This window comes from Vombatus ursinus, unplaced genomic scaffold (assembly GCF_900497805.2).
Source record: "Vombatus ursinus unplaced genomic scaffold, bare-nosed wombat genome assembly UNPS02014797.1, whole genome shotgun sequence".
NCBI classification, from domain to species: Eukaryota; Metazoa; Chordata; class Mammalia; order Diprotodontia; family Vombatidae; genus Vombatus; species Vombatus ursinus.
This window is the reverse complement of record NW_020954575.1, coordinates 15,398,746-15,411,977: the sequence shown is the minus strand read 5'-3', so window position 1 is coordinate 15,411,977 and position 13,232 is coordinate 15,398,746. Positions and strand designations below refer to the sequence as shown.

At 41.3% G+C, this 13,232-nt stretch overlaps 1 protein-coding gene and 1 pseudogene across 1 annotated transcript in view; one reads left to right on the top strand and one right to left on the bottom strand.

Annotated features, from left to right (window-relative positions):
* LOC114049130 overlaps window positions 1–12,278 on the top strand; it is a 51,279-nt pseudogene extending 39,001 nt beyond the window's left edge.
* A 172-nt stretch (window positions 12,279–12,450) lies between these two features.
* SOST (sclerostin) overlaps window positions 12,451–13,232 on the bottom strand; it is a 4,248-nt gene continuing 3,466 nt past the window's right edge. Inside the window, exon 2 of the mRNA XM_027870326.1 lies at window positions 12,451–12,875. Within this exon, the coding sequence (XP_027726127.1) occupies window positions 12,451–12,875 (425 nt within the window). The remainder of the gene's footprint in view (window positions 12,876–13,232) is intronic.

Genomic DNA, 13,232 nt, shown 5'->3' with positions numbered 1-13,232 from the left:
TCTCTTCTCTTCTCTTCTCTTCTCTTCTCTTCTCTTCTCTTCTCTTCTCACACTCTCTCAGTTGGTGAATCCCTCAGCTCTGTTAGGCTTAATTATCATTTCTGTGCAGATGATTCTCAGATCTATTTATCTATTCCTAGTGTCTCTCTGGATAAGTTACCAGCTGCCGATTGGATGTGTCAAACTGGATGTCCCAGAAACATCTCAAACTCAGCATGTCAAAAATATAACTCAATATCTTTCCCCAAGACCTAACTCTCTTTTAAACTTCCCTATTTTGAGGGAACCACCATCCTTGCAGTCTCCTAGGTTTGCAACTTCAGCATTATCTTGGATTTTTCACTTTTCTTCACACCTATCCAATCAGTTGCAAAATCCCATGATTTCTACTTCCACAACATCTCATATCTTTCTTCTTCTTATTTTTTTTTTTGGTTAGGCAATGGGGTTAAGTGACTTGCCCAGGGTCACACAGCTAGTAAATATCAAGTGTCTGAGGCCAGATTTGAATTCAGATCCTCCTGATTCCAGGGCCAGTGCTCTTTCCTCTTCTTATAACTCAAATAGCCACCAGCATAACTCTGGCCCTTTTCATCTCCTGCAAGGACTATTGCAAATGCCTTTTAATTAACCTTCCTGCCTTCAATTTCTCCCCATTCCAATCTATCCTAAAAACAGCTATATAAGTAATTCTCCTTTAAATACTGCTCTGACTGAGGTGTTCCTCGACTTTTTAAAGTTCTAATGTGTCCCTATTTCTTTCAGGATAAAATATAAATTCCTCTGTCTTTTACCGTTTCAACCTGGCCCCAACCTATGTTTTTACCCATATTATCTATTACTTGCCTCCCACACTCTATGGTCCAGGCAAGCTGGTCTGACTTGCTATTCCCAATGCCTGGAATGCACTCCTCCTCCTTTATGCCTCAAAGAATACCACATTTCCTTCAAGATGCAGCTCATGCCCCATTTCCTACATGAAGCCTTTATATTGATCCTCTGGCTGCTAGTGCCCTCTCTCCCCAAATTATTTTATATTTATTTGTATATACTTGTTTAACAGGAATTATTTGTATAATGGGAATTTCCCTGAGTAGAGGTGACCAAACAGCAATCCTGAGATGAACATACCTAGCCCTGGGAACATCCTTTTGAGTCTGAATAGTTCAGAGATCCAAAGATCTAGGATCGGAAGGGACTTCATTTTTTTGTGATTTTTTTTAATTATTTATTTATTTTTAGTTTTCAACATTCACTTCTATAAGATTTTGAGTTCCAAATTTTCTCCCCATCTCTCCCCTCCCCCCACCCCAAGACGGCATGCAATTTGATATGGGCTCTACATATACATTCATATTGAACCCATTTTTCACATTAGTCATGTTGTACAGAAGAATTAGAACCAACGGCATGAGAAAGAAGAAACAAAGAGAGAGCGCAAAGTAATATGCTTTGATTTGCGTTCAGACTCCGTAGTCCTTTTCTTGGATGTGGACAGCATCTTCCATCATGAGTCCTTTGGAATTGTCTTGGATCCTTTACTTTGCTAGGAAAAGATGAGTCTATCAAAGTCAGTCATCGCACATTATAGCTGTTACTGTGTACAATGTTCTCCTGGTCCTGATAAGTCTTTCCAGGTTTTTCTGAAGTCCATCCACTCATCATTTCTTAGCACAATAGTATTCCATTATATTCATATACCACAACTTGTTCAGCCATTCCCCAATTGATGGACATCCCCTCAATTTCCAATTCTTGGCCACCACAAAAAGAGCTGTCATAAATATTTTTGCACATGTGGGTCCTTTCCCCATTTGTGTGATTTATTTGGGATACAGACCTAGAAGTGCTATTGCTGGGTCAAAGGGCATGCACTTTTTTTAACCTTTTGGGTTTGGAAGGGGTTTCAATTACCATCTAGTCCTGACTCCATCATTTTACAGATTAAAAAACTGAGGCCCAGGAAAATTAGGTACAAGATCACATAGATAGAAAGCATCAGAAACAAGACTTTTCCCTTGTTCCACACCGCTTCTGGGTCCCTTGGTCAGAACTGATTGGTGATAGAGGGAGTTTCTGCATAAGAGAGGATGGCCACCAACATGAGAAGGCATTCGTTCCCTCTCCCAGATTGCCAGACAACACAGACCTTGCCAAAAGACAAGGGAAACATTCAGGTATCACACAGCAAAAGTAAATTTCAAATGCTTATAATGAAGTTGCAGAAATTGTATCATATCTAGATACGATACTAGTTAATGTTATTACTGTTGCTTCTTGAGTTTTTCTGTGAGTACACATTTGTGAAACTTTTGTGTTTTTAGCGTTGCTTAAGAAATAAATAGCTATTTTATTCCTCATCTAGTGTATATGCTGAGTATCTATCTTTTTCTCCCCTACCAACAGTTTTGGGGAGACTCATGACCGGAAGCTCTCACATGTTTTTAGTCTTAGGCCCCTTTTACACTCTAAAAATTATTAAGGAACACCCCCCCCCAAAGATATTTTGTTTTGCTGGGTTATAGCTATCAATGTTTACTGTAATTAAAAATTAAAACATCTTCATATTATTATGAAAGTAGTTTTCATCTCACAGACCCTCTAAAAGGTCTTAGGGATCCCCAGGCATCCCCAGATCACATTTTGAGAATTGCTACCTTAGACACAAGCCAAATAATAAGGTTTAAGTAAGAAAGATCCAAGGAGTATAAGAAAAGGAGACTTAATCTGTCTCTGTTGAGGGGTCACCTAGGTGACACTGGGGGCAGCCAGGTGATGCAATGGATAGAGCTCTAAGTCTGGAGTCAGGAAGACCTGAGTTTAAATCCAGCAACAGACACTTCTTAGGTGTGTCACCCTGTGCAAGTTACTTAACCCTGTTTGCCTCAGTTTCCTCATCTGTAAAATGAGCTGGAGAAGGAAATGGCAAACCACTCCAGTATCTTTGCCAAGAAAATCCCAAATGGGGTCACAGAGAATCAGACACAACTGAAACGACTCAACAACAACAGAGGCCATTACCCTTCAGCACATAACCTGGTCACTCTATGTATGAATCCAGTGGAAAGGTCCCCTTAGTGGAAAGTGAGAGGCATTACCCTATGCCTTTAGACCCATCAGGGGTTGTGATTGTTACATTTGATAGAAATGTTAGCTACTACTACTACTACTATTATTATTATATTACCTACCTAGATAGACTATAAGCTCCTTGAGGGCAGGGGCCATTTCACTTTTGTTTCTTTATCCTCAGCATCTACCTAGTACAGTGACTTATATATCATAGACACTTAATAACGGAATAAAATAAGTGCCTACTATGTATCAGTCACTATGCTAAGTGCATTACAAATATCATCTCATTTGACCCTCACAATCCTGGGAGGTAGGTGCTTTTACTATCCTCATTTTATAGTTGAGGAAAGCAAGGCAGGGAGAGGTGAAGAGACTTGCCCAGGGTCACGTACCTAGGAAGTATCCAAGGTAGGATTTGAACTCAGATCTTCCTGGATCCAGGCCTAGTCCTCTATCTACTGCACCACCAGCTATCTCTGATGATAAATGTTTCCTGAATTGACTTCTGACTCCAGGGCCAGTGCTTCTTTATGCCCTATTGCTTTTGACATGTACAGGACCAGATCCCCAAGGAGGTAGGTAAGGAAAGAGTGTTAGGAATGAGGAGTAGATCTGGCCATACACCCATGTTATACTTCCAGTCTGACAAGATGGATTGGATAAAGCAGAGTCCTAATTACCCAGAAGGCCCCTGGCTCAGACTTCTAATACAGATGTTGATTACTCAGGAAATGACTCCATTTATTAGCTTCCAGACCTCAAGTGGTGATGGCCGGCTCTTGGAAGCAATTCTAATCAAACACCTCCCATGTTTATGGCTCACTGAGGTCCCACATTTCTGGATTCTTCCTCACCTCTGGCTCCAGCTTACTTCAAGGAATAGTTCAGGTGTCACCTCCTATATCAAGTCTATTGTGATTCCCCCAATTAGCAACACTCTCTCCTTCCTGACATTATTATTTTTGTTATTCTCCATATGCTTTGTGTTTACCTATCTGTGCACTAGGTGTACCTCCCCACTAAAATGTAATCTCCTTGAGGGCTGAGACATTTCTTTGACTTTGTTTGCCAGGGTCTGGTATACTACCTTGCACAGAATAAGCAACAAATGTTTGAATTAAATTTTATTGAGCTGAATTTAATTGAATCACTTAAGTATTATACAAATGTTTGTGGAATTGGGAGACCCTCTTAAATGCCAACCTTTTGAATAGTTCTTTTTTGATATTCATGATAAATAATCATTTAATTTCCTGTAGTTTGCTATGTGAATCTCCCCACCTCTTCCAGTTCTTCCTTCCCTGGTGCTGGAGTGCTCAGAATACAGGGGCAACCTGATCTTTCAGGACTGGAGGGGAGGTCTCACACCTGGGAATGCAGAGAACCAGATTGTACTTATTAATAGCCCTGAACTGTAGCTGTCAAAATCCAAATAAATTGCCTCTTCACCTGATGCAGAGGTCTCGTTGGTGGGTTGGGCTAATTCTTCAGTTCTATCACCTATTTTCTTCAGAAAGAGTTTCCTGACATCTGGGATATATGATGGATTTGCTATACCAGAGTTAGAAACCCAGGGAATCTATAAATGGTGTCAACCCATTGTCCTAACTATCACCCAAGCAACTCCTTCTAGTCCTGAGCATCTGGAAGCTGCAGAGGCTTCCCCTGGGGCAAGGACTTGAAAGGGAATTTACAGAGAATTATCAGAGGCCTCGAAGGCTCCATAAACTACTGAATTTCTATATGGCACCTTCTTGAGCAAAAACCCTTTCAACTTTCTGGAGTTACCCATTTAGTTAAAAAAAAGCAATGATGCTGAAATTAGTCTAACAATCCTGGAAAGCAATTTGGAATGATCTTTTAAAAAGTGAATAAAATATCCATACCTCTTAAACCAGAAATTCCACTGCAGGCCACATGAATATGTAACATTACATGATAGACTAGCTAAATGTGTTGGTTAGTTTTGCTGAGCTGATTTCTTTTTCCTCTTTCTTTTTTATTCTTTGTTATAAGGGGTGGTTCATGTACTGGGTAGAAAAGACAGAGGTATATATTCAGAAGTGAAGGAAATGTTTATTAAATTATTGTATTCTGGACCAGTCCTAACTAAGGCCAATACAATGATTCAGTCTTGCTATTGAAATAATAGCAGCTAACATTTATGAAGTATTCACTGTGTGCTGAGCATGGTGAAAAGTGCTTTACTATTATTATCTCATTTGATCCTTAAAGCAGCCCCAGAAGACAGGTGCTATTATTATCCCCGTTTTACAGATGAGGAATCGAAGGCAAACAGAGGTTAAGTGACTTGCCCATATTATACATCTATTAAGTGTCTGAGATTGGATTTGATCTAAGGTCTTTCTGACCCCAGGAATGCAACAAACCATTTGTATACCATAAAATGTAATAACGAACATAATAACAAGATCTAGAAAGATACAACTCCTAGTTGCTAATTCACCACAACAATGGCAACATTGGGTCAGAAAGGTATCCCTGAACGGTGGTGGGAAATCTGCCCAAACCTCAGGAGGACCAACTCCACATAGACTAGATTTTTTAAAAATTCCTACTCCTCTGGATTAAAAGAGAAGTAGAGATTAAAAAAAAAAGTCCTACTCCTCTGGATTCATCTTCATGAGTTCAAATCCAGTCTCAGACACTTACTAGTTGTTTGATGCTGGGCAAGTCATTTAACACTATTTGCCTTAGTTCATCATCTGTAAAATGGGCGAGAGTGGCAAACCACTCCAGCATCTTTGCCAAAAAAAACCCCAAAAGGGGTCATGAAGAGTTGGACACGACTGAAATGACTCAAGAACAACAACAATAACAACCCTCCTCTGGACCAACCAAGTCCCAAGGACAGCTTTCTTGCCTCCTTAAAAGAAAACCACCAAAGTCTACGTAAAGAAATGTGTGCCTCACCCCTCAACCTTCCAATAGACCTTCCACCACTAAAATGACTTTAAAATAGCTCTGGCTTCAGGAAAAAGCCTACCAGAGGCAATATTAAGGGAGAAGCTTAAATTAGATAACAAAAATATAAAAACAAAAAAGAATTGACCACGACTTCTTCAAAAGGTACAATGCAATGCAGGAACCGTTCATAATGATTCTAATATAAAGTGGCAACGATTAACAGAAGCAGCACTAGGAACATCGGGGCCACAGTAGCAGTCTTGACATCTCTAAATCTATCTCAAATTCCCAGCATGGGTTAAGATCATCTGTAGTGAGAAAGCTAAGAGGCCATTAGCCTCTTGCATACAATCTGTCTCAGGGTCTCAGTTCAAACAGGAACTCACCCCATACCATCTCCCCCTAAGTGTTCCCTGGATCTTCAGCCAGAGCTTCTCCCTCCCTGGAAACCCCATTAGGGGATGATCCCAACTTTCCCCCTTTCGAGTCCTCTATTGAAGGGCTGCTCCTTTTTGCAGGGGCTAGATGAAGATTCCTCCTTACCTTCATCTGTATACTCAGGATTACTACCAGATCTTCTAAAGAATCTCCTTTTTTGAGGCAAATTTCCATTTCCCACAACTAGGTAAAAACTATTTCATCTTGCCCATATACCATTAAAAAAGCAAAGCATCATTTTCTAATTGATAAATGATCTAAGGATATAAACATGCAGTTCTCAAGAGAAGAAACCCAGGCTCTCTATAGCTATATTTTTTTAAATGGTCCAAATCACTACTAATTAGAGAAATTCGAATTAGAGCCATTATAAGATTCTACCTCACACCCCACAGAATGGCAAAGATGAAGAAAATGCAAGCAATAAATATAGAGGACATTATGGGAAAACAGGCACATTGATGCACTATTGGTGGCCCTGTGAAAGGGTACAACATTCCAGGCAGCAATTTGGAAGTACACACAAAGTTACTACAGTACAATGCCCTTTGATCCAGCTATAATATTGTTAAGTCTATACTCAAAAGAGACAAAAGAAAGAAGAAAATGTTCTTTATGTTCAAAAATATGTATAGCAGCTCTTTTTGAGGTGGTTAAAAAATGGAAATTAAGAGTATGTTCAACAATTGAAGGATGACTAAGTTGTAGTATATGAATGTGATGCATTACTATCATGATGTAAGAAAGGAAGAAATAGATGATTCCAAAAAGACATGGAAAGACTTATGTGAACTGATGCAGAGGAAATGAGCAGAATCAGGAAATCAATTTTTACTCTAACATCAATATTATAAAACTGAACAATTTTGAAGACTTTTATAAACTGATGAAGAATAAGATGATCCGAATCAGGACAATTTGTATAATAACAACAACACTGTAAAAACAGTGAAAATTGATCTGATAAAGGTCTAATATACAAGATATATGGGGAATTGATTCAAATATATAAGAACAAGATTGACAAATGGCCAGAGGATGTGAAGAGGTAGTTTGTAAAAAGAAAGGGAAACTATCAACAACCGTATGAAAAAAAAATAACCCAAGTGACTAACAGTAAGAGATATCCAAATGAAAACAACACTGAGGAATTAACCAAGCTGACAAAAAATGGAAAAAGACCAATTATTTCAGGGACCGTAGAAGGCCCTGCACATTCGTGTACTACTGGTAGAGCTATGAATCAGTTCAGCCATCTTGGAAAGCAATTTGGAGCTCTACCCAAAAAGTCACTAAACTGTACATAACCTTCTGCCTGATTAGCTCCTACAGTGAATAGAAGGCTGGATCTGCAGACGAAAAGACAAGTTCAAATCTATCCTCAGACATTTATCGGCTGTGTTACCTTCTTAGCCTCAGTTTCCTCATCTGTTAAATGGGAGTAATAGCACCAACTTCCCCTGGTCATTGGGAGGCTCAAATGAGATAATATTTGTAAAGTGCTTTTTATCCTGTTCCCAACATCACTACCCCCAAGAGAAAAAAGAAAGAAGGAAAGGAGCCATATGAACAAAAATATTTTAGCAGCACTTTTTGTTATAGCAAAGAACTGGAAAGGTCTCCATGAATTGGGGAATGGCTAAATAAATTATAGAACATGAATGTAAATAATGTTATTGCACCATAGGAAATTATGAGACACATTCAGAGAAATCTGGGAAAGTTATACTCTGATGCAGAGTGAAGTGAAGAATACCAGGAAAACAATTCATATGATGATTACTATATTGTAAAGGAAAACAACTGTGAAAGACTTAACAACTTTGATCAATTCCTGTGAGCAACTGGCTCGAGGAGACTGAAGATGAACAATGCTTTCCACTTCTTGACAGAGAAGTGGTAAATTGGAGTCAGCTGGTGTCAAAGAGGATGGAACTCTTGGCCAGGAGTTGGAAAGACCTGAGTTCAAGTCCTTCCTCAGATACTAGTGTGTGACCCTGACCAAGTCACCTAAACTCTGTTTTCCTCAATTTCTCCTCAGTTGCAAAAATGGAGATGATAATAACACCAAACTCACAGTGTTGTTGTGAGGATCAAATGAGATAATATTTGTAAAAGTGCTTAGCATGGTGTCTGGCTTACAGTAGATGCTACATAAATACTTATTCCCTTCCAAAGTGAGACGTTCATTCTTGTATGACTTGCTGCAAAAAATACTTACAGCAAATTTCTCTGATAAAGGTCTGATATCCAAGATATATAGAGAATAGATTCAAATAAATAAGTACCAGAGCCATTCCCCATGGCCAATGCATGTATTTGCTTTGTTTGGCTATAGTTATTTGTCAGAAGGGAAGACTGTGGGGCCATCTCCAGTCATCCTGATCTATATCTTGCCACTGGACCCAGGTGGCTCTAGAGGAGAAAGTGAGGCTGGTGACCTTCCACAGCCCTTCCTCACTTAAATCCAATTTACTTGCAAGTTATGGCATCTTCTTCCTGATGTCATGGTCCTCTTCAAGAACGAAGGACAAACACCAACAACGAGGGAAGACTAGTTGTTGGAAGAGTGAAGACAGTTTTGGCATGTGGGGAATGGTAGTGATATGAAAAGAATAGAACATTGATAAAACATTTTTTAAATATACAGAAGATAGTTCAGAAGGAGGGCAAGCAGAACAGGGTTGAAACTACTGTTAAATTTAATATATACTTAAAAAGAAGACCTGAGCTTAAGTCTCACCCCTGACATATACTGACTTTGTGACCCTCACCAGCTCACTTAACCTCTCAGTGCTCTAGGCAACAACTTTCTAAGAAGATAAGTTGCAAGAGGTTGGTGACCATACTGGTAATTGGAGTTTCCTCTTCCGAGAGTTCCCTGTATCAGTGAAATCCCAGTTCCAGTCCCTAACCCCCCTCCACCTCTATATACATTGTCGCAGTCATTGCATGTATTGGTTTTCTAGTTCTGCTCACTTCACTTGTCATCAGTTCATATGCCTTTGCATGCTTCTATATACTCTTCATATTCATTGCTTCTTATAGCATGGTAACATCCATGAACCACAGTTTGTTTAGCCATTCACAATCGATGGAAATTTACTTTGTTTCCAGATCTCAGCTACTACAAAAAGTGCTGCTATGAATATTTTGATGTATATGAGCCCCTTTCTTTTTATCGTTGACTTCCATGGGGTATACACTTGACAGTGTGATCTCTACTGGAATCCTTTCCTAATCCCTCTTAATTCTAATGTCTTTCCTCTGTTGATTAGTTCCTATTTTTCTGTATACAGTTTGTTTGCATATAGTTGTTTCTAGGCTGTCTACATCATTAGATTGTGAGCTCCTTGAGGACAAGAACTGCCTTTTGTTTTCCTTTGTATCCCCAGCACTAAGTTCAACTTCTGGCATATAGTGAGCAAGTAATAAATGCTTATTGGCGATCGACTGGGTGAAAACATACANTCATTAGATTGTGAGCTCCTTGAGGACAAGAACTGCCTTTTGTTTTCCTTTGTATCCCCAGAACTAAGTTCAACTTCTGGCATATAGTAAGCAAGTAATAAATGCTTATTGGCGATCGACTGGGTGAAAACATACGGTCATTTTTGTCACTTTATTAGTATAATTACAAATTGCTTTCCAAAATGGTTATGGGGAAGAGTAGTTCAAGCCGGGAGAAGAGCAAAGACATGGAGATAGGAATGAATATGGCCTGTCTGGGAAATAGTACTGATCCGCCTGGCTAGAGAGAGTTCAGACTAGGGGGAGGGAGGTAAAGGAGATGAAATTACATCGAGAAAATGAGGGCTGGCTATCTTGTTGTCAAGCTCCTTGAGCGTCCAGCTGAAATTTCCCTTTAGGCAAAGAGGAATCATTGGAGGTATTTAACAGGGCAGTAACAAGATGAAAGGGATGCCTTAGAAAGATTAATCTGGCAACAGAGGATAGGATGGATTGGATAGGGAGAAAAACCAGATCTAGAGAGACCACTTAGTCTTCTAACTACTATAGTAATGTAGGCTGGAGGCTATGAGGGCCTGGGCAAGTCTGAGAGTAGTGAAATGGAAACGTTAGAAGTGGGTAAAGGGAAACATTTCAAAGCAAAAATTGGCAGGCCTTAGTGACTGAATCGATTCAGGTGATGGAGGAGTCAAAGGTGACTTTGAGGCATCGAGCTTAGGTGGCTAGAATAATGGGAGTGTCATTGACAAGATTTGTGTGGTTTAGAAAAAAGCCCACATCCTTTTTTTTTTTTTAATAATCCATCGTCTTTATTAACAATACATTTGGAATCCTGAAAGACCAGACTGTTATTTAATAAAGCAATATTAATTTTTGTTCTCTATGAGAAAAATACTTTTGCATAAATAACTTAAACAAGAAAATAAATAGGTAACTTATTTTTTTTAAAAAACAATTACTTTCATTCCTGCGTCAGGGTCCGACCTGGAGGCACTGCAAACACAAGCTACCAGACCCGCAGGCTTTCACATTGAATACACTTAAAACACACACACACACACACACACACACACACACTACAAAACATTTTTTAAAATTATACAGAAAGAAGTGTCTGAAAATGTTTTGCCAAAAGATTTTTGGACTGCAGTTATTGCATTTTGTGGGGTTTCAGCATATGTACAGCAATTGCAAGTTTCTTTTTGTTTTTGATTTCCAACAATAATCTTTCAACGAAAGGAACATCAACACATGTATGCGTGGGACTAAGCTATTTTCAGGATAGGAATGTGCCAGTGAACTACATGTGCATGGACCAGGCCTTTTGACCGGCTCGTCTTTTACAATGAACCAACACCGGTCTCTGCCACGAAGACCCGTGGGCACAGACCCCAGGTACTGGTAGGAGGAGGGGGGCTGGGTCACAAGAGAACTTTGCAGAGGTTACCATAAAAAAGAAAGTGTTAGGTCAGGAATAGAACTGTCCTTCTGGGAAGGAGGGCATGGTTTCTCCAGCTGCTTTTCCCCCAACACCCTCAATCCCGGCTTACTCTAAAAAACCCAGTACTGTTATTCCTTTCCTACCTAGGTCGAGTTTTGTGTTGGGAGTTAGCCCATCTCCTTGCCCTGCTGACAATTCAGCGGTGGCTGAAAATGAAAGTTCACAAGCTTTGCAAACCGTATTAACTCTGCAACCACTCCCCCTGAGGGGGAAGAATTTGCTTACAACTGAACTGGAAAGCCAGGCGGTGAAAGATACCATCTCTCCACCCTCCTTGAACACTGGCGAACAGAACTAGGTTTTGATAGAAAGGCTAGATGATCTGGTAGTTCAGATTCTCAAAGTTGGCTATGTCCTTCAAGATCATCTGGTCCAATTTCTCTGTTTCCTTTTTAAAGGTGGGGTTTTCCTTTTTGACAACCTGATGTTACTTACACCTTAAAGACTTTCAGATGAAATTGGGACCAGGAGACAATGGAGGACTAATCTCGTGCCACTTTCTTTTCTAATCAGTAGGTCATAAATATTACTGAAGATTGCAAAACCCAGGGCTTAACATACCCTTTAGGCACTGCTAAGAGCTCTCTTTTAACCCCTGGGGTATAAGCGAGCTGGCGGAAGGAATGGGGTAGTGCAGAGACTTTCCCCTCCGAACTCCTGTAGTAGTGGTGGTGGGACTGGGGGTGTCTCGGTTGCCGTAGATCCTACCTGTTCAGCTCTCCCCTTCCCAGAGAGACAAGGGACCCACCTGTTCCAAGGCTGGCGGGAGGCCCATCGTCCCCTCCACGTGGCTACTGCACGTTGCTTGGTCCCCTCCCAGTTGCCCAGTGGCCTGGCTATCATTCTACCTCGGCCTCTGCGCTAGAAGGTTCAGGCTTCGGGATTTGGGGAGACAGACCCTACCCTGCATTTCAGGCAAGAAAACAAAACGAAACAAAACAAAGAAACAGACAAAGACCCAGAGGCTGTCGGAGAGTGACCTCGGCTCTGGCACGTCTTGGAGGGAGAAGCGGCCTGGGTCAGGGGCTAGGGACTCCCTAGTAAGCATTCTCCAGCTCTGGCTGTTTGGACTTGCCGCTCCGCATCCGGGACAGCCGCGGCTTCTTGTTCTTAGCGGGTCGAGTGGCCTCCTTGCCGAAGTCCTTGAGCTCCGATTGGTTGTGGAAACGAGTGTAGCGCTTGCATTTGCAGGAGACCACTACACGGATCTTGTGAGTCCGGGCCTCTTCGCCTCCCGGGCACAACAGCGGGATGCGCTGCGTGCGGTAGCGGTCAGGGATGCAGCGATAGTCCGGGGCGTTCTGGCGCCACAACCATTTGCGCCCAATAGCATTGGGCTGCAGGTGCGCTGGCCCGCACTGGCCCGAGCACACCAGCTCAGTGACCGGCTTGGCGCTGCGGCAGGGCCCATCGGTGATGTAGCGGGTGAAGTGCAGCTCCCGGCAGCTGTAATCCGAGGCGTCTGGGGGTACAAGGGGAAGCAAGCTGCTAGTGACCAGCGATAAAGGTGGGATCTGGGCTAGAAGCTCCCCTGACCTCTCCAGGTCTAGTCAGCTGCCTTAGACTTCATGCATCAAGCTCTTGTCCCCCACCCCCGCCCCAACCCCTAGGAGCCTTTTCCTCAAGCCTATCCCTCAAGTCGCATTTCCTTTGTAGAGTTGTCAATGCCTACACATTTGAGTTTTTGCAACTAACTGGATTGTTCCCCGAATCGTCTTCAAAAAGTCCTGGAAACGGGGCAGCTAGGTAGCGCAGTGGATACAACACTGGCCCTGGAGTCAGGAGGACCTGAGTTCAAATGTGGCCTCAGACATTTGAT